The sequence below is a fragment of the Numenius arquata genome, chromosome 22 (genome assembly GCF_964106895.1).
Source record: "Numenius arquata chromosome 22, bNumArq3.hap1.1, whole genome shotgun sequence".
Lineage (NCBI taxonomy): Eukaryota > Metazoa > Chordata > Aves > Charadriiformes > Scolopacidae > Numenius > Numenius arquata.
This window is the reverse complement of record NC_133597.1, coordinates 4,245,712-4,271,278: the sequence shown is the minus strand read 5'-3', so window position 1 is coordinate 4,271,278 and position 25,567 is coordinate 4,245,712. Positions and strand designations below refer to the sequence as shown.

Sequence of the window (25,567 nt, the reverse complement as noted above, 5' to 3'; positions counted from 1 at the left end):
GTAGTACCAGCAAGTACCTCAATAACAAGCAAGAGCTACATGCTCCAGTACTGAACAGCATTTCTTCAGCAAATCTTTATAAATAAATGGCTCTAACAAGTCCCCACATACACTTTTCAGGGACCTGAATCCCTAAAATTCCTGTCTTCTTCCCCACAAAGCAACCTTACCAATTAGTTAGTTTTCCTGGCAGAACCCCTATGAAATCAGAGTTTTGCCAAAGAGGTTTGCAGTTTCCTCCAAAACGAAAAAAGCCAAAGTCTTATTTTAATTTAATATCTTCATCAACCACCTTGGTTTTGACCAGCTTCTCTGAGGTCTTCAAGGACTCCATCTTATTGAATACAATCCTTCTGGAACACAAAATAGGTGTCTTGGGGACCCACTTAGCATTTGAGAGACATCACACTGTCCACTATTTTTGCCACTTGTTCAGAATATAAGGCAGAAAACTGTTCCTACTGTTAAAATATAAAGAGCAGGCTGAATATTGCAGAAGAAAGTAATTCCTGATTGGTATTTATAAAATGCTTGAACAAGTAATATAGAAGTTAGCCTTTCAGGCTGGACACACGAAACCACGAAACTCATGCAATATTTGTGACTTTCAGCTACAGATTTAAAGTTATGTGCATTGCACAGAAGTCAGATGTGCATCTTGTGTGGGCACATACCCAGAAACCCACAGAGAACGCTTAGCTTGTTTCCCCATTGCACAGTATATAGATTTACCAGCCTAGCCAAGACAGGTAAACATTTTTGCAAAAGGCTCTCAGCAAGGAGACAGATTTAATTTTCTCCTCCCACACCCACATACTTAGTCATTCTTTTCTGAAGTGTCTCGCTGTAGAAAGGATAATCGAAGCATAAGAATTGTCTATTGGCTTCAAGCTATAAATCAACAGCTGGGTAAGGACAATATATCCCAAAAAGCAAAGAAACATCTCTCCTGTACTTCTGAGCTTAATTATAGCCCAGTGAACTGGTTTGGAAAGAGTGCAGAAGGAACCACACCTTCCCTCCTAATTCAAAGGATAGAAGCAGCATGGCAGGGACTATTTCTATAATTATTTGTTTCTTCATAACCTTCCCCCTCCACCCCACCCCCCCCAAACTTTGCCATTTCAATTCAGATCAAGCAGATATAGCAACACTTACCAAAAGATAATTCCCAATATATCACAGCCCAACAACGCACCTGCAGTGCCAGTAATCCCATGTGAAAGTTTGCTTTTGGGCAGCTATACAAGATGAACCTTCGACCTTTTCATGTTCACCCACCCATGATTTAACTCCTCATTCAGAAAGTCCTCCAGATCAAGGTTTAAAATTTAATGGAATCCAGATATTGCAACACATGGCAACACACCACCTTACCCCCCTTGTCACTAGGGAACATAAGGTTACAAGCAAAGATACAAACTCAGACCAGGAGAGAGAAATTCATTTTTACCCACTTGTCTATTTGAGAGGATTCAATGAGCTTAATTTTCGCTACAACAGTTTTGCATGGAAGCTTTGCAAAAGTTTGTGAGCTTTTCGCACAAAGAAAATCATTTCATCATTCTGATTATCAGACAGCGCAGCTGTTAAATTCCCTAAAAAGTACAGAGCAGTTGAAACACAAAGCCTATTGCTTTATGATGCTTTTCAGTCCATTTTAAATTGACCTGCTTTTAAGACAACAGTGTTCCTTTGAGCTAGCATAACAAGAAATTACTGTTGTTATACTGGAGATAATATAAGGGGAGGTAAGATATGTATGATTTTTACTGAAAAGTAATATGAGGGAAGCTTTTAGATAGTCACATCAGTTTCGTACTTACAAAGACAACCAATAGCTGATTAAAAATCTCAGGAAAAAATCAGCAAAACAAGCTTATCTCATTCCAAAGCTCAGCAATGATAAACTTAATTTGGACATGTCTTAAATCTTTGGGTACACAGCCCCAGTGTGCCCTTTTCTCTCATAATTTCAAAGATGCTAAACATTAAAGGCTTATATCCTGTGTTTTTTCCCCTTCAATTCTCATGCACATATTTGGACTCATAACTTACAACTTTAGAAACCAATAAAGAGTTTTAAATACAGATTAACCATGCCTTTTAACAATTAAATCTTTGAGGAGTCTACTTCCACCACTCCTCACTTCACTGCTCCAAAGCAATTTACTCAGGTAGCAGCCCAAGTACAAAAGAAACATTTTTCTGAGTGAAAAACAGGTGTCCTGATCACACACCCCTCATTTTGTTCAAATCTGTAGATTAAAAACAACTATTCAATTTTGCATTATTTGCATGACTTCCGTATACTAAAGAAAAATAATTAAGAAAATATGTCAGAAGAAAATTTCCCTCTGGGTGTTTTCCCACAGGGGGCTTTAGGAGCTTGTCAAAGACAAAACAACAATTTTACCTTCAAATTTCACCCTCCTGCTCTGCTCATCCTTCACAGAATGTAACCCCCCTCCTATTTCCCATGAAACAGCAGAAATGGCCCTCCCAGTCCCAGCTGCCTAACAGCACCTCATTGTCCTTGGCCAATTAAATTCCTGTCATCCAAAGCACTGTGTAACTATGGTTGCATGGATACATAAATGACTGTGCCATTACAAATGTCAAGGAACTGCCAGGTGGAGGGGAAGAAGAAGAAAGGAAGATAAGGGACATGAATTAGAAGTAACTTAAGTTCCAAGGAATAACAGTCACCCTCATCAAGGTGGACTGTCCTTTGATAGACCTAAAGCCTTCACTCTAAAGCTCTCCCATAGGTGCTCTAAGTTCCCACTCTCAGCAAACAAGTGTAAAGTTGTCAGGGGAAACATACCCTTATCACTGAAGGCTGCAAGCTAACATCAGGCTTGATTAAAAAAGATAAGGAAGATTCACGTTCAGCAAACTGTAATTGCCTAACTGATACCAAGCCCTCTACGAGAAAGGCACCACAACATTTCTAAGGATCACAGCACCCCTTCAGTCTACACAGCCCTGCTCCATCTAAGGACTGACTCTGAAGGAGTTTCTTCAAGAAATAGGTACAAAGCACCATGTTTCTTCACACATTTGACTGAAGTTGAAATAGGCATATGGAGAGGCAGGAAGAAAATTTGCACCCACACTCGCAGTGAATCAGTGCAACAAACAGAAGGCAGAGGTTGCAGATCAAATTTCAACTGGCTTTTTTAAGCTAAACTTTGAACATGCACTACCTGGAGCCTAACGTATCGCCAGCATTCCCAACAACCGAAGGGTCACTTCCTATTCCACACCTTCATATGTTTTGAATAACTCAGTTTTATCGACAAGGGATATAAAGCAATGTTTACAGTCCAAACCCATTAGTAATGATCAAAAAAGATAAGGGACAGCTGCCTTGGCCCTAGTGAACAGTTGCATATATCACAGAGACCATCATCATAATTAGTACTGACTGTGCCCTTTGTAATCACATTCAGAATTGGAGAGCCAGAGTCTGAATCTGTAGAAGAGTCATCTTCTCTCCTTGCCGGAAAAGGTTACAAGGGGCAGGATGGGCAAGTTTTCTCCTCTTACTGCATTCATTTCACAAATTAAAGCATCAACATCAACCTTCACAGCTGTCAAGGCAAGCCCCTTCATCAACACCATATTCAACAATGAACAACAGATATCTTGAATTTCAAAACACAATCCAGTTGAAAACAACTGCGGTAATGAACATGATGACAAATTGTTAAACACCATTGAGAGGCAGAATGCTGTGTAAAACATGAAATTCAGATGATCCAACAGTAAATATTTGCTGACTAGATAAGATCAACACCATTTAAGTTCCAAGCTGTTTGTAAATTAGTCAACTTTGATACTTTTGTGTGACTGGGCATCCTAAACCACACAAATACTGAAAGGTAAATATTTGAAAAGAAAACTACGAACTACTGCACAAAGGCAGTAAGACTCATTCAAACAAAAAAAGCCACACACATGAAACAAACCAGAGCTGGTGGGATTCACAGGCACTTGACACACATCATCACAAACAAATAACACTTAAAAAAATCGATTCACTGGAAGCACAGATTAGGTCTCATTTGAAGTTGCAGGTTCTAAATGGAAAAAAGATTACATTAATAGCCAAGTTGCTACTAAGCCACTCTCACATTTCAGATTAGGAGAGATACCACATAAATGGAAGTTTGTGCTTATGGACTTTCCAAAGTTTCCAAAAGCAGAGAAGATGGGCTGCTTACTGCAGAAATCTATATTAAAAAACCCCAACTTGTACCATTTTTGAAGATGCAAAAGAGCACAGATACCAGCTAAATACCCAACTATGTATTTAAGTCCCAAATTAAATCCACTGCTTATTCACACATCGCATTGCTCCAGTTTTTGCCAAAAATCAAAGTTTTTAATTCAGTTTCAAAGATTAACAGAGAGACATATTCCAGAAACGTGGAACAGTATTACAACATGTAACAAAATAATTTCTGCCAATATCTCTCTACACTTCAAAGCATACCACATCTGATACTTGTCCTCCTAAAAACCTCAATTAACCAAGTCCAGCTGCAAGCAGAACCTGAAAAAATGCAACCCATTGGCCTCTTCCATTATGAAATCCCTATGGAGCTGTCTGCTCCTCACAAAAATGGGATTTCAACAAGAATTTTATCAGAACTTTAAAAAGCAAAAGTGCACTGGCAATCCCAATACACACATCCACCACTTCCCGCAGCAGCTTGCTGTATTTCTAATAAAGGAGAAGCCCCACTTCCTTTCTTCTGTCCTAAAACTGAAACATGGAAGTTGATGAAAGCCAGAGAAACTGAAAATTACAAAATTTAGAGTCACATATTTTGCAGCTTCTTGGAATTGCATGGCATGAAATGAACAAAACTATAGTCCACAAAGCCTTTCTAGTCCTCTTTTTAATCAGAAGCAGCACAGAGCTTTAACAGTTATGTCTTCATCAAGCACTGTTTCCGAGGTTAGTAAATATGCTCATGTTATCTAAAGACAGTAGACTTCTCAGACTGCATTTCCAGACTGTCAGACGCTCTACAGGCTTTGCTCCTGGAGCTTTTTCGGGGAGCACATTCAGACTACCACTAGTACAATCTTTACCCAGCATGAATGCCTCGCAGAAAACTGTTCAAGATGGAAAGATTTACCGTACCTCAACTGTTACATATGTACTATTGCAGAGTATTCACACTGGAGCCCAAGTCAGGCAATGATCAAGCAGGTTACACCTACTTATTCTCAGCTTCTGCCAATGAATGGGTGGAAGCACGGGATCTCATTCCAATTCAACTCCATGATTTTAGGCCAAAAGGAGAGCAGTCCTTTAAGCCAGAGTGATCTACCCTCCGGCAATTCTTGCCTTGCACGGCAAATTCCTTACACGTGCAGTTACATGTTCCTGTAAGGAACATCAAGTTCCTTACATGTGCAGTTCCAGAGATTACTAGCAAGGGTGGCTTTAAGAAGTAAATAATAAATTAAAGCAGATACACTCACATCCCCACATTAATAACACATGTTCATTACATGCATAGCAAAATGCTAACAGATTGCATCTACTAGCCTGTGAGGAAAGACACATCATCGTGTCTTAAAAAATTTGTGCACTTGTGTGCAAGGTTCATGCTGTGTAAAGCTGTATGCAAGGAAATAAATTCTATCATTACCTGGGTAGCACATGATGGATCAGGAGTATAGGTAAGAAGTTGTCTGCATCCCTTAGAAAAAGCATCTTATTTATCATCTGTATAGACCCCCAGAGCACCAAACATAGTTTGGATCATCAGGCCTTTCTGCAAGGACAAATTACAGGGAAACTCCTATCCCTAAGAAATAGCTTCTTCCTGCTCTTTCACCTTAAACAAAACCATGTCATAGGCAAGCAAGGCTCTCACATGCCACCTCTGCTGTTTAATGAACAGAAACAATCTCTCCTTTTCTGCTTTCACTATCAGCCACCTAACAGCTTTTAGAGACCCAGCAGGTAAACAAACCTTAAAATTACCCAGGCTGTTAAAAACTAATCAGTGATACAGTACATTTTGTAGGCTGGAGTTTCCGGATGAAAAAAGCAGCCAGCCTTCATCAGACCCGGAGGATTACAGACAGCATTTCGAGTCCTAAAAGCATTTGTTTATTCACTTGGATGCTTACTGTATGCTAATGGTCACAGAGCTATTGCTTTTGCTCAGGGGCACATAAGCAACACATGCATCACTGGAATAAGTCAGCTGGTGCACAGTTTGCTCTCAACTACCAGCTTTTCTGGGAAAACCCTGCCATAGAAACAGTCAGACATCTGGCCACATAATGGGGCTAAAGGTTATCAGACTGCAAAAAGAAAATCAAACTGCTTGATAACAATTTAACTAGAAAGGGGGAGTGACTGGAAGCAAACTGCATTCATTTCCCTGGCGGGAACCACATGCTGACGGCTGCCCCCTTTCATCAGGTGTTATTTGGGAACCTGCATACTTAATAGTGTACCTGAGTTCCTAGCAGATAGACGGCACACTGACCACGGTGGTTCTCTGTTACAATAGTGTTACAATTAACCAGCTGGACAGTTCAAGCATCATCACTGTTGTTACACCCCGAGACAGGGCTTGGTGGAAAAAAAAAAATCACTGGACAAAATGCTGCAGCCTTTACTCTAGTACTGTAGCCCCTGTTGCCCTTGAAGAAATTAATAGTACAGTAAATGACATTACTAGCCTCTGTAACAATCAGCAACATTATAAAACAGCAGCAAGAGCCAGTGTTCTAGATGACCAAGTATAAAGAGGGGAAAGTAGACAGGCAGTATCTGCTACAGAAAGTCAGCTTCCTGCCCTGCTATTTTAGAACAGGGTTTCCCATGCAACAGCCTTGGGGTGCAGTAAGGTTTACCCCACAGTGCTAGCTGCTAGTCTCTCTCAAATTAATGCCACAAAATCCTTCAGGGTTCATCACTAACTCCCCACTGATTCTGCTTGCTGTGTTGTTTCCATGCCTGCTGAGTTTTGCATCCCAATGATGATATGTGCATTCTGCAAGCCCAGAGGCTCAGCACAAAGTGACCAGCAAACTGGTTTTTCTTTTTTCCTCTGGAGTAGAAAGGGAAAAGTTCCATTTGAAAACATATTTCCTATTGCAAAAGGAATAGATCTGGAGCCTGCTACATACGAAGAATGGAGATGCCGTGCTGGCATTGGTATGCTAATACCACCTAATCCATCAACCACTTCAACTTTTTTCCAGTCACTGCTTCAAAAACAACCAGGTTTAAGGCAGAAATGTCTTAATGATGAATCCACAGGAAGCTGTCAGCATAGCCATGGAGCTATCACGCAAACATGAAAGAACTAAGTTTTCTTATGCATTCACACTGAAAGAAACATGTCTTGGCCCCGTCTCAAACACATTCACCCTAAATCCAAATTAAACACTTCAGTTGAAAAGCCATCCTCTGTTGAACTTCAGACCTGAACTTTGCGATTCTGACACTTCAGCATATGCCCTACGCATTACCCTTCCCCTGTTTTCTATGCTTTAACTGAATCACTACTTAAATCACCACAGCTAAGGGAAAACCAGTAGTATTTCTCAACCAAGCTATGTTTTTCAGTGTCAACTTTTTAAAAGAGGTATTATCAAATCCTTGGTGGCATGCATTTATTTGCAAAACTTCCCCAAAACTTAAAGTGACAGACTGACCTTGCTAAAGGGACCTCATGCAAGGACAGTTACTGCATAGTCAGACTGGATATTAATAGAAGAATTATACTTGTATAGAAGTATATTATATATAGTAGAAGAATGTGTCCTATAAGCACTCAAGCAACACAGCAGTCAGTGAGCCATTCTAGTCCGCTGGGTGCAGAAACAGTAAGAAACAAGTTTCTTTTTTATGGAAGTACAGTACATACTTTCAGGCATAAACCAACACAGGCTTCACACAACAAAAGAGAAATTGGCCCACACTAAGGTACCATAAGGATTTATAATGCACTAACTTCTTGGAGAAACCTTTAAAGTGTCCCGTGTATTCTGGGCCTTCAGGAAATGCAGATTGTTCCACTCTTCCATTAAAGATGCAGTAAACTACACTGCATGTTGTAGACCCTGATTGCACCTGCAGAGGATTACATTAAGTACAGCTTTTTCTTTGTATGGCCACACAATAACTCCCCTGGGCATCAATTTTCCTGTGTTGACAAGCTCTTGGAAGTCTTCATAAATGATTTGTCCTCTTTTGAGCCAAAGGAGTGAGTGACTTTCAAGTCTGGAAAGCCAAGCAAGAACTGAACCCAGACTATCTGATCAAGCAGACTCACCTACTAGCCACAAGGCTTCTTTATTTCTCTCTCATCCTCTCATTTTCCCAACATCAGCTACTGAAGGAAGGATTTCATAGAAGGTTCCAGCAGTAGGAATGAACATCACCAAAAAAATGCTGACAGAGGTTTAGCATCATCACTCCCTGTCCTGGTGATCCCAGCAGAGCGATCACCTCCTTTCTCAAGGGTCTCTTCAGAAAACCTTAATCAAGTTAAATCTCATCACACATTCTTTCAGGACAGTCTCCATCACTCAGAAGCAAGTTCTTTTCATTGGCTCTCTATTACCTGTTGATGGTATTTAGAGGACCACAAACAAAGACAGAACACGGCACTGCTGTTTCCAACATGCCTACTGCTTGCACATAAGGATTAGGCCATTTGATCTGGCATCAGCAAGTCCAACCACATAACCCACTCCAGCTAACTGGTGAGGACTGTCCCAGGGAGAAGCACACCAAGATTTCTAGGGGGACAGTAGACCCTACCTAGCTATTGTCCCAGGCTCTTCCTGGAAGCAGGGAAGGTAAAGTGGCCAAAAACATACCTGCTCTCACTGCATTCCTTCTTCTCTCTCACACGCAGCCACTTCCGAAGGAGGAAGCGCTTACGCCGCGGGGAGGCACTGGGTGTGGAGCAGTTGGACCAGGGAGTGTCCTCATCACTGGAGGGGGTGATTTCAATGGATGGGAGCTGCAGGTATTCCTTGCTGGAAGAAGGAGAATCCTGATACCTGCTGACCTCCAGGCTCTGCTCCTGCACATTCTTCATCCGCCTCATCTTGAAGCGCTTCCTGCGCAGGGTTGGGGTGGATGAACTGGACCAGGCACGGCCACCCTCCACCACCTGCTGCTCTGGGACTTGCAGTGCTGGGAGCTGCAGGGTTTCTGTCATATTGGCAGCTGGCATCAGATGCCCTTTCACTTTCTGCTCCCACCCCCAGGCACACTATCTCTGATCTCGGTGTAAACCAGACCGCAAAAGCACAACTTGCCTTCCTCCTCCCTCACCCAGTCCTGTACTGCCCTCCCTCTCAAGCAGAAAACCTCATGTTCTTCATGTGCTTTTCATTTAACAAACAGCAGGGTGGGGAGGGGATGTTCAGGACACAGACATGCCACAAGGGAAGCCAGTTTCAAGTTTCTTTTTTCCTTCTCCTCTCTACAACACTAAGTCCCTCCCCTGCCCGGTCTCTCTAAAAGCAGCAGGTTTCACACAGAGAAAAGGGTTGCCAGCAACAGCTTGGCTCACTTCCCCCCTCCCGCCGCCTTTGCTTTCTGTTGGCTCAGAAAAGACAATCTCCTGGGGCTGTGCTAGGAAACTCAGCTGTAGTCTTCTCGAAGCAAGTATGGAGTGGAGCGGCGTGGAGCTGTGAGGAGGTCAGAAAGAGAAACAAAGAGAGGGAGGGAAGCAACAATACTAGATAACATCAGGAGCAAGAATAGGAGGAGCTGCATGTTCTTTTTCTGTAACTGGTAAGACATACGCAGGCAGCTGTTGCAAGTTAAATGCACTCTTAATCCCAAGAGACAGGGTTTAGATTACCAAATATGCTGCTGCTACAAATCAACCGAATGACAGGGGGTAAGAAGGGATAACAGCCTTCTGTAGAAGCCAATTGAACCAGCTTTCCCCTTGTCCCACCCTCCTGTTCAGAAAGCCCACCCCACGTAGTGAGGGAGCAAGTAAACTTGGACTTTCAGCCTTCTTTCACAAATAGGGGAGGGGGGGTTCGTGCCAATTGACTGCTCACAGAAAAGGCAAAGAAGGAGAGGGATTGAGGAATAGCTAAAAAGGCAGTAGCAGCAGGTGGCACCAGAACTGGGAGACTGGTTGGTTTTATAGCTCAGGTTCACATAAGTGAAAGCTGATAAAAGTTGGAGGGCAATGCTGCTTCCAAAATGACAGTGGATGATGCATGGTCTCAGGTCCAGGAACCAACAAAGACATCACAAAGACAATCAGACATGCAGAACAGATTTTATACCAGGAGAAAGACACATACTACATAGAAGGTTCCCAGGCATTTAATGTACTAAGGAAGCTCTACCAAGGGTCAGGCACTAGAAGGAATAGCAGCCTCAGGACAATTGTGAAATTCTGGTAAGGAAACCAAATCAGATAATGAAAACAAACAGCATGACAAATTCTACATCAAGATTCCCTGAATTTCACTGAATGCTCCTGAATGTAGTTGTATTTTCAGGTGGAAAAGTGACATAGAACTTAAATACTCTAAGGGAATGATTAGAATTCAGCTGCGTGAATTTCAAGTGTGCTGTCAGAAAAAAAAAAAGTCTCCAAATCAACCTGACAAGCTTTAGTTTTCATTGTTCAACAGCCTGAACTCTTAAAAATATTAGTTTCAGATCAGAAAATATTTGTCAACCCAAATGAAAATAGATTCTTGCATGGACTGCCTCAGTTTTGTTTGAAAATAAACTTCAAAAGAACTCTGAACATCAAAAACTGCCATCTCAGATACACAGAACTAAACATGTCAGAAACAAAAATTATAACAGCAGGAACAAGGGGGAAGGAAACATTTCAATAATATGTTTGGGGGGGAGGTTGTTTGGTTTTGTTTGTTGTTGTTTTGGTGTTTGTTTTTTTTTTTTTTTTCAATCCTCAGGTGCTATATTCTTTGTTGAACTGTCCTTTTTGCTCTGTTCATCCTGTAAATTAATAGCTTGAGCAACTCTTCAATTTCTGAAGCTCCTGTCACCTTGGTGTCCATAGATCCGTTGCACGCATGCACACACACTCAGAACATCTTCTACACCACTTAAAAAAATAAAGTCAAATAAAACAGTTTTTTCAAGTCTGAGAAACAAAAATCTATATATTAGACAAAAAGTCAGTAATCCATATTTGAACACTTGCATGAGTAGCTGTACATCCTCTCTGCCTTTCAAGGCCTGGTACCTTGTCTTCCTCATCCACAATATGGAGAAACCTGAACCTGAGTATTTCAGCCATCTGTTGCCATGATTTTTATCACATCACCACACATACACAGAAGTCACCTGTACACAATCTATTACTGCCTACCTGTTAACACAGAAAATTAACTTACATTTTCTTCCTTCTCGTGGCATCTGGGAATTGAAAACCCGCAATATCATTCCTAAATTTTAACTAAGAGCAAGTATGTGCAACTTTGGGGGAAGGGATCAGTGGCCCTTTGCAGGCTATCGTAAAGAAGTTTTGTTTCTTCTCTGTGGGATCTTTTATCCACTATGTAAGATTCTCATTTAATTGCAGAAAGATGTGCAAGTAAAAAGGGTCAAAGTTTGTACTTTGGCATGCTTTCTTTAGTAATAAATTGCACAGCAGACATCGCAAACCCTTAAAATCCCCACAGATGTTTTCTAATTAATCAACAAGATTAATACATACCACATTGCTCTGGGCAATAGTAGCATTTGGTAATCACTGCCTTTGACAAGGAAAAAACAGCCCTTTCACCTATCTGCTTTGTGTTGCCATGGCCATGCCAGTACAATTTCTTCACCCTCAGCCTCACAGAACACTACTGGAATTCAGTAGATAGGATCCTTTTCCACTCCCCTTCGCACATACAAAACTGAAAATAATTCTGTCTGACTCTGCCACTAGAATCCTTCCACTTAGGACAGGGTACACATGCATGAGGACTACCCCTTTAATTCCAAGTACTTCACTGGTTAGTAAGCAGCACTTCCTTGCACTCCAACATTCTCAGTGCATTTTTATTTTGGAGAGAGGATGCTGGCCACCTGTCTGATGCTTAGAAAAAAGAGAACCTATGTAATAAGAGAGACAGCTCAAACACCTGACTCGCAAAGTGAAAAATACCAGCCGTGATCAAGCACTATTTCTGTACAAATCACAACAGCACAGTTGGACTGCTTCAACGAGAGCCTAGGTATTACTAGATCCTTGTTTAATGACTACTTCTGCAGTTTAATGATCCATCTAACAACAGATTCATTAGAGCAGCATATGGCTGTCAATGCTTCAGGTTGAACAAAAATGTCTCTGCCTTTCTCTTAAGGAAACATCCTGGGTTTTCCAGTATCCTCAGAGTAGCACTTACGAATTAAGCAAAGAAGAAAGAAAAATCCTCTGAAAAACTAAAAATCCCTTTGAGTGAAGAACATGAAATAATGCTAGTACAGATTCTTTGGCAGTCCTTTCCATAATAGCTTTGTCATTGGAACACTTCCTTGAACTAGGACTTTGGCCATCCATTGGTCTTTGCATCCTAAGTTAAAATGAGGCCTATTACAATTTGACATAAGACAACTTGTGGTTACATGCAAGGAGCACGTATGGGCCAACCATTCTTATTTTTAGTCTCCTACAGGTCTGTCCCTTTAAATCATGCACAACCAACCAGCAGTTGCTATCATTTGAAAATAAACAGTCAATTTTATTTTTACTGTGATACCCAATACCTCCATGTGTTGTCCTCTGAAACCCAAGGACTATGTTACAAGACAGATGACAAATTTCACAGGCTGCAGGGTGAGAAATACCAGCAGACTGATATCCCAGTGTATTACAAAGCAAGATGGAGACATTCCTGTGGCCCATACATTCCCTCATTCTTCCCTGCTCAGTACAACATTTATTCAGGACTTGACAGAAGCTCTTCCACAAGCAGCCCAGTTCAGAAAGCAGTCTTGCACACTCTTTAGTGACTGCAAATACTGATTACCTGGGTCAAACACCGCCTCAGCACCTCTTCCTTCATCTCCCAAAAAAACATGGTGTGAAGGAACATAAATACATTTTTATCCCAAAGGACTCGGGATGTCCCTTTCATGCCACTTGACCAAAGAACAAAACAGTTCTCATTGCAGTTTGACCAAAAATAATAGAAGTGCTTTAAATCAAGTCTCCAGTCAGCGAGAAATCAACCTTTGGGTAAGTTACATGAACTGCACCGGCCTATGCATAAGACTTCACTATGTCTGTCATTTTGGTCAATAATAATTGGCCTCTGAACTAAAATACAGGTGTACACACACTTGTACTCACTGTGCAAAGCATAGCTTGCACACGTGCTAAGTGCATTACAGAATTGTTACCTGATCCAAGAACTAGGAGCAGTAGCTCTCAACTCCTACCCGAATCCCATCATTGGAGGGTAACAGCATGGGACAGAAAGTGGTTGCAATAGGCTTAGGCACAAAGTATCCCATCTCTCCTACCAGAACCACACTCAACTTGTGGAATATACATTATATTACATATTAATTGCTGGTCATTTCAACAATACTTGAAAAGGCTCAGAAGAAAGCAGATTCCAACAGGGCTTTCCAATTAGAGGTTAACTTATATCTATTTGTGCCTTCCCTTCCCAGTCTCATGTCAGCAATAACCATTAGAGACTTCAATCTGTGAATTCTTACTAACAAGAGTACCACACATACCTAGGTATTTAAATTTTGGTCTCATACACAGTAGCAAACCCCAGAGTCTTCAGATACCACCCAGAAATCCAGAATTTGTCAAGCATGATTCAAATAGCATAGCACATTACATATTTTTTCAGCATTAGGACAATACTTTCACAGTTGATTTCTTCAGGTAGTGCTCTTCTGCCAAATTAAAGGGGACAGTAAGATAGCAAGCAAAGCAAATTAAATCAGTGTCATGACTTTGCAGCAATAATTGATCAGAAGACAGCAGTAGGGCAAAGGTTCCAGGACCTTTTTCTCAGTTTGAGTTTTCTTTGCAATTTAGAACAGAAGTGAATTAGTTGGGAGTGCTTATTTATACTGCGCAAGACCTCTCACTTGAGCATTGAAAAGGGAAGCTCTTTTATTCTCATAAACCTAATAGAGGGGATATAGGTTAAATCAATTAAATTCAGTCGCTCACAAAACATAGGGCTACCGTTAGAATTAATTTCCATAGGAGCTTGGCATTTGGTTTGCATTATATACACTGTATATGAAGGAAGCAAGGGGACTGACCAAATTCCTTGGAATTCCTCTACCTGTACAGCACTTAACTAATGGGTCACAGCTCACAGCACACACCATTAACCACAGGAGAACAAGTCTGTAAGTACAAAAGGTCTCTGAACAGTACATTCTTCCCGATCTAGCGAAAATGTCTGCTTCACTAGCTCAGGTCAGCCAGGTTTGCGGTATTTAACTCAGACATGCACACAGAAACATGCACCTCGAGCACACTGAAAAACTTCAGTGAAGTATTTGGGAAGATAAAACCTATTGCCTACAGGTGTGACTCTCACAGTTCTCATTAAAAATTTGAATATGCCTAGGTTTTGTTTGCTCCAAGAGCAGCAAAATTAGACTAAAATATATCCTTGCTTCCCTCTGCTAAACCACACACAAGAAGCACCAGAGAGCTGGATTCCAAGTCACACCCTAACGAGTGTTCAGCATAGCAGTAATTAGGCCTTGTAGCATTTGTGAACAACCCAGCCAATGCTCTCAAACACAGACAACATAAATTAGACTCTCAACTGAGAGCAGGGGTGCACAAGCATGTACAGCAGCATACTGCATTGCTCACCACGGGGTAAGTGTTCTCCCAGGTCCCTGCATCCTTATGCACCTAGATATTGCAATGTAATCATCTACCCTCTAAAAAAATCCAAACATTTTGCTTTAGTGCGATACGTTTACAAAACAGTTTCAGTAAGAACTTAACTCTTTCTCCTCTATTTGGGAAAATAAACCCCATTGCCTACATAGAAGTGACAAACTCTCACAGTTCTCATCAAAAATTTGAATATGCCTAAGTTTTATTTGCCTCAAGGGCAGCAAAATTAGATTAAAATAAATCCTTGCTTCCCTCTGCTAAACCACATGCAAGTAGGCTTAGATCCCAGCACAATGCTCTTGAAATTTTTATCACTTGTGGTTTTTGTACAAATAACTGAATCAGCCCCTTTCCTCCAACACTGAAAATATCAGCACTCAGCAGACAGTTCTGAAGAAAAGCTCAATATCTGCATGAAAGCAGGAATAAAGTTTGACAGATTAAAAGCCCCTCTGATCAAGAAAGCACAGATCACAAAATACAAGGTGTTACTAGCTGAAAGGGAAAAAAAAAAAAGAAATCGGTGTTTATAGGAAATAGGACAAGCCAAATTACAAGAGCAGCAAGGTTTTGGTATTTGTTTCCATTCTGCACCTCAACAAAACAAATAACTTTGAAACAAAAGTAACAAAAGAAGGAATGATGTTTTTTTACAGAATACCTTACAGTTCAGTGACTGAGACTCACATGATCAGCCATTTTCCCCCTCTCATTCAAGGAAGACACAACTGATTACTTGCACAAAAAGCAGTCTGGAAAAGGACAGCTTTACCTAATCAGAAGAATTTTGAGACCCGAGTCTCCAACTCTATAATACATTCAGTGCCCCTCCTGTGAGTAGGGGTTACATAGATCTGCTTCCCACTTGGCCTTTGTTTTAGCTCAGAAAGACACCAAATGCTTTATCAAGAACTATATTGTCCTTTCTAGAGTGGCCCGACTCCAATTAAAATTTCTATCTGCTTTAAGAGCAGAGGTTCCCAGTTCATGACTTGTATGCCCTTTGCACAACTGATACAGGAAATACAGCACTCTAAAACTGAGTCTAAAGCGAATAAATGTTAATGTTACCCGTAGATCATTATTTTGCACTAACAGCATGGTTGGAAGCGGAACGGTCTTCAGTATTTCTGCTTTGTCATATTTAGGACAGCTAAACGTCATCTCCCTCCTTTTGTCTTTACTGAATAGGAAGAAGCAGAATATTTCTTTGTCCTACTAAAATACTGAGAAAACAAATGCCTGCCAGAAAAAGGTTTTCTCAACCCTTATTCTGCACAAGGCCAAATGGAAACTACCAAAACTTGCTCTGAACTCCCAAGAGCCACTAAAATGACAGAGGAACAGAAAAGATTCTTTCCCATGATTGGTAAACTCATTTTATAATAAGCATATAGAAGTTGCTTTATAAAAACCATTCCTGTGCATCACCTCAATTATCAACAACCTCAGCAGCAAGGCTGATGGAGCCCATTCCTTCAATTAGACAAATGCCTGAGGACAACTGTCATTTTTCGTCATGATCTCTGGAAGAAAGCTATTTGGAAAATACTTCATGGACAATTGAAAAATGTCTCCTCCAGCTGGCTTTGCCATTCACACTTACAATCCTGCACTTGCTGTTATGAAGTGAAGCCAGCCAAGCACATTTCTTCCTCCTCCCCAGCACATATTCAACATACACGTCATATGATACAGACAAATCTCTCCATTGATGTAATACATGCCATAAACATGCCTGATGGATAAAATATGCAGACTATAAAACTCATACCTGTGTTTCTTGTTTGCATAACAGAGCACATATAAGACAGTGCATGTACCACACCTGCAGCACCAGTAGGTAGAGACTGCACTAAGTATGGAAGAGTTCTATACATTGAGATCACAGAGCACTGTCACATGCCATGTCACAAAGTAGTGCCACATGTATAAGCAGAATGCATTGAATATGCCCCTGAGGCAGAAGTTTTAACTGAGTATGCCTGTGCAGGTGTGAAACAACTGCTAAACGCCCCCACAATACATTAAGGAATGTAGCAGATCCTGCAGATCTTAGAAACAGTCATTATGGCTATTGCCCAAACATGACAGACACCACCCTCCTAGTCACATCTTCCCAGCAGCAATCTGTTACTACATTTTCACCTGCTAAGACTAGTGATGCCTTTGCTGCCAGAGTAGGTTACATTGCTAATACAGGTTGTAAATAAGCTAAATATACACATGCAATTTCAAGTGCCACAGAGCCTCTGACCGACTTAGTTCCAAACAGTTGCTGAGGGTCATCAGTCTAATGGTCATCTTTTCACGAAATAACTTAGAACTGTCAGGTTATGTTGCAATTGCCAGAAGTTTGCTTCCCGTATTTTCCCTCCAAATTATCATTATTGTGCCCCTGAGACTCGTGGAGACAGGAAGGTCAAACTCTGCTGAGGCACTCAAGGTCGGAGTCAAGCGCTTTGGGGGGGAAGCTTACACTAACAATGTGTGCTCTATCTATTTCATCTATGCCTGGAACTACAAACACCAGTAATGGCCATAAACTAAAAGGAATTTTCTTTCATTTGCCTTTTAACTATAGAAGATAGTTGTATAGAAGATAAAAAGCTACTTGTTTCAGGGGCTCCTTCATCCAACTAAATGGAGCTTTTATTTATCATCTAATTTTTAGAGAAGATCACATCTTAATTTCACATTACAAGTCTGTTTGCCTCACCCCCTGAAGTGTAATTTAAGTGGAGCATCCACAGTGGATCACTTGTTCCGCCTGAATTTTCCTGGATGTGTCATGAATCCCTACAGCGAGATGCATTTTACACTTGGTCCGGGTTCCTATTCCTGCCTTCCCAAATCCACAGCCCCCCAGAGTCTCTGCAGACCGAGTATGGCAGAAACAAAACACCTGGTAGGGGACCCTTCACCAACGGGACCCTGCTGCTCTCTAGCGGCTGAGAAGCTGCAGGCAGTTTAACAGCCTAGCTTGTACCATACCATCGGCATGAGCTTGCTTTTAAATCGGTTCCTTGCCTCCAAGATACTGTTAAATACAGATAAACAGGAATTAACACAACACTGCAAGTCCAAGTTTGAAGTCCTTAGCTGCCGCTAAATGTTGCCAGACACTTTCACACCTAACAGCGTTATTCTCTTGTGAAAAACTCATAAATTCATAAGCCATCCACAAAAACATCTCTTTAATCCCATGAAATCTGTCAACCAATTCACTGGACAATAGCAGAAAGCCCTGGGGTACAGCAGAATCTTGAAGCTAGCCAGGCACATCACCCATAAGCCACAAAATTTCTTTTCTCCAACAGCTGGGAGCTCTGATTACCTATTGATCCTATTTACCCACTTTGGGAACTGCATTTGACCTCCTTGACACTAGTTTCTTCATAGACTAAAGTGTTTTTCTTGCAACATTCCAGTTGCTTGTCTTAAGCTGTTCCATATCAGCAGCCTCAATGCCCATACAGAAAATAAAGTTCTCCCCTCAGAGTACAAGATGCTCTGAAGTGATGTCAGACAGACTTTAAAAGGAGAAAGGGTTATGAGTAGACACTAGCAGATCAAGAATGAAATGGGCATCAGAGGAGAAGATAGAAAAACCAAGGTCCCAGCCTGAGCTGAGATACCTGGCTGATTGTTTCTGGTTCAGAGGGTTATTCCGAGAAAAATGTTTAGATAAAAAGCCTCTTCCTGGGCAGACATTCTAATGAAAAGCTGATGGACCTAGCTGGGTGCAGATAGGTTTTGATAGCCAGGCATGCAAAACACGGTACATAGCATTTACTAAGGAACAAATTCATCCCTCATAAATCAATGAAGTCAAATAAATTAGACCAGGAAAGATTCAGGTCCAGATTTTATCCTCTTCCCCCATTACTTTTTACAAAGTTAAAACTATTTCTTCTTTTTCCCAACATAGAATCCTGCAGAGATCAAACAGTAGGGTTGATTATACTTTTTTCCTGTCAGTAAGCTTTTACTGTTTCAAAAAAAAAAAAACCAAAAAGGCTATCAGTTTTAACCCAAAAATTGGGGGGGGAGAGGACATGTAGGCATGTATCAAAAAAACCCAGCTTTTAGAGGAAGACTTGTTCCTTCTTTCATAGCTCTGCTAAGCAAGTAAGGAAGTTTAAGTATGTTGTAAAACATGAGAACAATTACTGTAACAAAGGAAAGCACATTAGGACTTCAGCCTTTAACTTCATTATCTGCTACAGACTAAATCTTTGGCTAATCACTTAAACAGAATCAGATCTTTCATAAGTGTCCACATCTCCCATTTTGCCCTGTCTATTGAATTTAGAAACCAAGGGCTCTCAGAGCAGACTGTTCCTGGATGTTAAAATATTAACCACTGTTAATTTTCAAAGTGCATAGAAAGTACAAGGGGTAGAGGACACAGGGAAGGTGTGTGGATGCGTGTGTGGAAACAGTGCCAACCCGAGATGTTTCTCATTTTAACTATTTATCTTTAGAAGTTAATTTGTGTTTTTTTTTTTTAATTTCTACATAAGACTACACAACACATTTTAAAGACTGAACTACTAATTTACAAGCAGAACACCATCTTATTCTCAGGGTCAAATTACAGCTGTATAGAGAGTGGGGAGAAAAAACCAATTCCAGCAAACTATATCACTGCTCTCCAATTCTGTTTCAAATGTAGACAGAGAAGAAACCTTTGAATCGTGAATTTAGAAGTTCTCACTCAGTTACAAAATTATTCAGCCCAGACTCAGCATCCGAGTCAATAACCTGTGCAGGAATGAATACTTAGATCCTCACCAAATCTTTTCATTAGTTATAAATATATCTGCCATTCATTCCTGACTGCACACAATTTTGCTCCCACTTCTTCCCAGCCAACCAGTATTAGATAAGAGCAAACAATAACACTTATTATTAGATTGGTTTTTAAAATTATATTTCTGGGCCTCTCATCAGTTCGCCTGGTGCTAAGCTGCACAATGATACCTTTATTAAGTTGTAACAAAAAAGCCCAGATTGAACAGAAAAGAATAAGAGCCGGTAAGCAGTAGCTCAGTGAGGCATGAGATAAACGTCTCTCTCCAACACACTGGAATCTGGCAATTACCTACTTCGGATGAATCAGTGTTCCTAATTTAAATAAATCTAGTAATTAAATCTAACAGAGTGTAAGTGGTTGATTTGGATCTAAAATAACCAATGGGCTTTATAATTAGGCATAGTTAAAAAGATTCTGATAGCAGTAGGATGACTGCCAATTGCTCAATACACTTCCTCAAGAGTTCTCAAAGTAAAGCTATTTATTTTAATACTAAGTGTGTAGCAAGAAAGCAGCAAACCTGTGTCTTTTGGGGACCAAGCCCAGGGCCCTCATCGATCTTCCTTCTCTTCCACTACAACTTAGTTTGCCTCCAAAGATCCTAAGTTTAATCCCTGCCAAAAGACATGGGATTTGTTGCATCTTTGATCTTTACATAAAGATGTGATAGTCCCTGACATCACACCAGTGTTTTAAGCTATCCCTTGGTTTAAGCATGTTGGAAAGCAGCTGGTGAGCTTCCAGCATTTGCTTAGCCCACTATACAGCACCAGTAGCATCAGAATCCCAGTAAAACCTTGCAGATAGCAACTGAAGTTTTTATCTCTAGTACAACACAGGTAATGAATACTTCTACTAGCTTTTACCTAGTAAAACTAAGGCCTGGAGGGGGAAAGTGATTTGTCTGTACTCATCTACCTTGTTTCTGCACAGTTGTAGTTCAATAGGACTTTCAGATGATCATTGAATGTTATAGAACTAACTTTCACCAACTTCCAGTGAAATTTGTACTCCCATACCAAGCAGGTTTCTGGGATAAGAATAATTGCTAATGCACCTTTTACAAGGTACTTGTGCTCAGTTGAAGAACTGCTGTGCAAGAGATGTTATTTCATTTTCCCAAACTTAGATGGACAGACAAATCAGGTATACAATACATACACAAGGAGCTGTATGTCTGAGATAAAAATACACCTAACAGCTCAGATCAAAATGATCTGCCCACTTAGTCTAAAATATAGAGCACTTAATGAGGCAGAAGGCCAGACAGATGGATGAGCAGGCTGAGTCTCTCCCCCTCAAAAAATGAGAATTCGACAGCATCTGCTCAAGACATCCAGAAGGTTTCTGTCACACAAATAAAAATAATCATCATCTGTCAGTCTCAAATCACTTAAGCAAACTCACATGCACGAAGAATTGAGATCCTCAGCTCTAGGAAAACCAGCCCTTCTCTATAGGAGTTGCATCAAACTTGTGAACATACAAGTCAATACTGCCCTGGGAGTAGGGAATCTATCTCTCATGTCACTGCTGGCTGGTATTTTCCACATAAAACTCAAAGACAACTGCAGGAATTAGATCTTTACTGAAGTGAGCATGGTAGGAACACACTTTCTCATCAGGTGCCTACACAAGCCATTTTCACAAATGAACCTATGCCAAAAAAACCAAGACCAAAACAAGGGAAAGCCACAAATTAGTTCCCACAGGATCAAGATCCATTATTTCAGTACATAAGCCACTGATGAGCTAAAAAGATGTGAACACCAATTTAAGTAACAAACAAAGGCTTGTAATCAACGGCCTGTATGAACTCACATTCTTGAGATCTCTTCACACTTTTCTGACCAATTCAGCCTGTCTCAAGAAGTACTCACCGTTTACCTTATTTTTGAGCATAACAGAGCATCTGACATTCATTTAAATACAATTCCATTACCGACTAATACTTATAGTATGGACAACAGTATTTTCATTTCACCTGTATATCACTAGTCAAGAATCACTGTTCAACAAAAATCGACCAGTGTAATATCGTAATGCTTTTTCTATATAGCACTTTGACACTCCAACTCCCCTAGCAAACTTCTCCACATTTACTGCAGTTTCCTTCACAAATACTTTAAGGAAACTGCTATTATTCTGTACAGCCTCACATAAAAAAACATAAGCCACAATCAACAAGTCTCTTTAATACCCACTGTTGCACATCTACTCACACTTTTCTCCTTTCTGGTAGCTGATTATTTTTTGTTTTGAACTAAAATTGCTGAAGTTTAAATAATTATATGCTCAGTAGAGTATACGTATCAAATAGCCAGTATGAAATACACATGGTAGTGCAGCACTTACGGGGTTAAACAAACAGCAGAGAGCATAGGCAGTCTTCTGTGGCTATCTTCATCAGGGAAGCCTCTAAAACACAGCACTGGATTCATTTCATCGCCTCTGGGAGCTGCAGTGGTGCTGGAGAGAAGGCACACTCTGTATGGATTTCTATTTGGACAGAAAAGGAGTGGGGGGAAGTGGAATAGGGAGGATCACCAGATCATAGGAAATCCTGCTGAATAGAAGTATGAGAATCAGGCAGGATCTTCCGTGGCTCTCTTCCCACCGCTAACCTAAGAGCGGTTTCAAAGCCAGAGGCAGAAAACAAGACTATGACTAAGAAAGTTAACATTTATAACACTGGCCCTAATCTGTCTGAAACTGTAGTGAATTAGCAGCTTGCTCTGGCATTTCAGCAGGCATAGAAAGCAACTGCAACCAACAACTGCTACTACAGCAGCTGCCACAAGGACCAGAAGGAAACCAAGTGGCTGTCAGGCGGGTCTCGGGCCTGCAGGCATACACTGAGGAGATCCTGTCCCTCACAAGGAACCTCCTCTAAGAAGCAACTTTTCTACAGCATCTGTTTTTAGGACAGAAGGCAGCAAGAGATGTGAAAGGAGATTGTCTTACATAAAGAACATTAAAGATAGAACTTTTCAGAAGCGACTAGTAATTCCACACATCCTTTTTCACTCTAGAAGGGGTCAGCCGCCTGACTGAATGTTGTAAGAACTGGGATATGCCTGAAGGGGTTTCTTCCCCCCTCCCAAGAATTATCAGGTGGACTGCACTGGGAATTTGGTTTATATACAAGTTTCTTCACTCTTGGGTGCTGCTTATGAAAGTACACAAAAAACCACAAGAGCAAAAAGTGAACTGAAGCTCACAATGTGTAACAGCTGCCAGTAATCCACATAGCGAAGATGCCCATGAGTGTTAAACTGATCCCTTATTAGGACATACTCCGTATTAGTCACTTTCAATTCAAGAAAAGGCAAATGACAAGAACACAAAGAGCTATAGTTTAACAGAAAACTGAAGGCCCATGTTTTCCTAAGATTCACATCTTTTTTCTTCAGGCGTTTCTTTAATGCAATAGTTGATAATCCACCTCCAGACACTCACAGCACTTCCAACTCACAAAACTACCCTCTATTTATGAGTCATTAGCAGAGCCTTCTCATCTGCCTCTCAGTTAATACCACTGAAATACATTTCCAACTCGCTGAAGTGACAAAAATACCCAGGGCTAAGTTTCTTAGGAGAGTTTTTGGCACCCTTCCTTCTCCAGGATTCTTCAAAGGATCTTTCAAGATTAAAATCACAGGATGTGATCCAGAAAGCGCTACAAGCAACAAAACCTCTCATCAACTCAATACAACCAAGTAAAACATCTCTAGAAGTACAGTGGAACACAGGCACAGGAAGGACATGCCTATTCTTGAACTATTTGTCTTAAGTGACACGAGACCAATGATTATTGTTAAACAAACTACAGTCTTCTCACCTCCAATCAGTTCAAACTGAAGTTCAAATAGCTGGCTGGGGAGCAGGGGTGTTGTAGGAAGCAATGTGGCAAACCTGTTTCAGGTAGTTTAAGACTGCCCTTCATGTCTTCCCCCAGAAATGTTTACTATCTTTTTCTCATCAGCTCCAGTATAGATTTTTTTTTGTGTGTGTGTGTGTATCAACCCCACTATAGGCAGAGCCTCAGATCAGACTCTGCTATTTCAACTACAGTCATTTCCTGATCTCTACTCTGCTTCCAACACAACTGAACTCCACTTCCTGATTCTCCTGAAATTAAACAATGCTGTTGATGTTGGCATCCACATAGAGTGACTATTTTACTTCCTTCCTCCCCCAAATAAATATTGGAAGTCTGAAAGAAAAACTGTTTTTCTTTAGATATACGATCAGTTTAATTATTTTTAAATAATTTGGTTTTAATGTATTATTTTACAACTTCTTTAAATGTTAAAACATAAAAGCTTAGGGATTTACAGGACGTATTATCCTTCTACTAAATTCACTGACATTGAATGAAGTTACATTGCATCATTCATTTTTGAACTCAAATGTCTTTACAGCTATATACAGCATGACACAGTTAAGTTTTAACAGCTCGGAACTCCTTTTGCTTTTTTTGAACTGTAACTTTCAGCATTTGAGCTTTAAGTCAGGCAGTCGCTCGGGCTTTTTCCCACCATATTTGACATAAGCTAGAATAACTAATATGGCAGTGAACACTGCCATCACGTGTGTTATGAGGATACATTCATACGTGGGGCTTACCAAAAATCAGTTCTTACTTGGTTAAGATACCATGGGACTTCCCTCTTCAGATGTTGCCATAGAAACCTCAAATTATGTCTATAGGGAAACAGAAAAAAAGGTTTTCTAAGGTATGGATGAAATAGCTCCATGGAAACAAGCCCTGACTGTCAGAGGAGATGAAGGGAGGGGGTTTGTGTGGGAAGACACCACGATGATCATTATCTAAATACGTGAAACGAGTCATGCAAACCTGGCAAGGTGTTATTTAAGTATCTGCCTACTTCATGACTGGCATTGAGACCTAATGGCATAAGAACTCCTGGCATAGTTGGCCAGGGATTCCAGCGCCCACAGGCACTGGAGATTTACAACTATTTGTCTATATGCTTATAATACACCATAACACTACTAAACCTAGGAGCCAGTCTGGCACAACCTGGCATAATTAAATATGATCCAAGCTAAGAAAGGTTAGGAGAGGTCCGTCAGTTCACACACACCCCAACTAGTCTCAACCTTACAAACCTCCAAGCCCCTGCCTGCTCTGAAAGAAAAATGCCTGCTCTTTTGCATTCTCTCTCGGATTATATTTACCTGAAGAGATCTTTGTATTCAAACACTGCTTTGGAAACTCACATTAATCCCTTCAGCTGCAGTTCACAACCCTGAACTCGTGAAATACTGTGAAACCACACACGATCATAACTCACAGCCAGACGAGCTACACACAGCACTAACAGAAGCTATTCCTACTTTTCATTAAGTTAATGTGAGGCAAGACTTTTGTCTAATAAGACCAGAATCCAAAGGCACACACAATATCTTGCTGTGCCCCCAGCTTCCCAAATCCTGCTATTTATTGTTTTTGCAACCTTACACCACAACCCTCAAATTTTTTCCTGCCCTGCTTGATTTCGCATTCCCCTCATTACTTGCCAAAACCTAACTCACATAACACTTCCCTTATAAAATTCCCCTCTCTTCAAGGCTCAGGAATAGCCTTAACTTGTTTATCTTTCAGCAAATCCAGTTTTCTAAACCGTTTCTGGCCCTTATAGCAGGCTGCTATTTACAGCTGGAAAATTCTGCTTTCTCCACTGCAGAATGCTAACTCAAACCTAGGAAAGAAAAGGCATCACAAACTCCAAAGGCAAATTTCAATTCACTGGAATTGAGCCATCAAAACCTCAAGCATTACATGAATCTGATCTCTTCAAAGCTCAGAATTGGTTTTCACCATATGCTTATG

At 40.7% G+C, this 25,567-nt stretch overlaps 1 protein-coding gene across 5 annotated transcripts in view; it reads right to left on the bottom strand.

Moving 5' to 3' along the window:
• Nucleotides 1-9,233, bottom strand: part of GRAMD1B (GRAM domain containing 1B) — a 91,933-nt gene extending 82,700 nt beyond the window's left edge. For all 5 annotated transcript variants that reach the window (XM_074162295.1, XM_074162297.1, XM_074162296.1 and 2 more), the window contains exon 1: nt 8,872-9,233. In XM_074162295.1, the coding sequence (XP_074018396.1) occupies nt 8,872-9,233 (362 nt within the window). The remainder of the gene's footprint in view (nt 1-8,871) is intronic.
• Between the last annotated feature and the right edge of the window lie 16,334 nt (nt 9,234-25,567).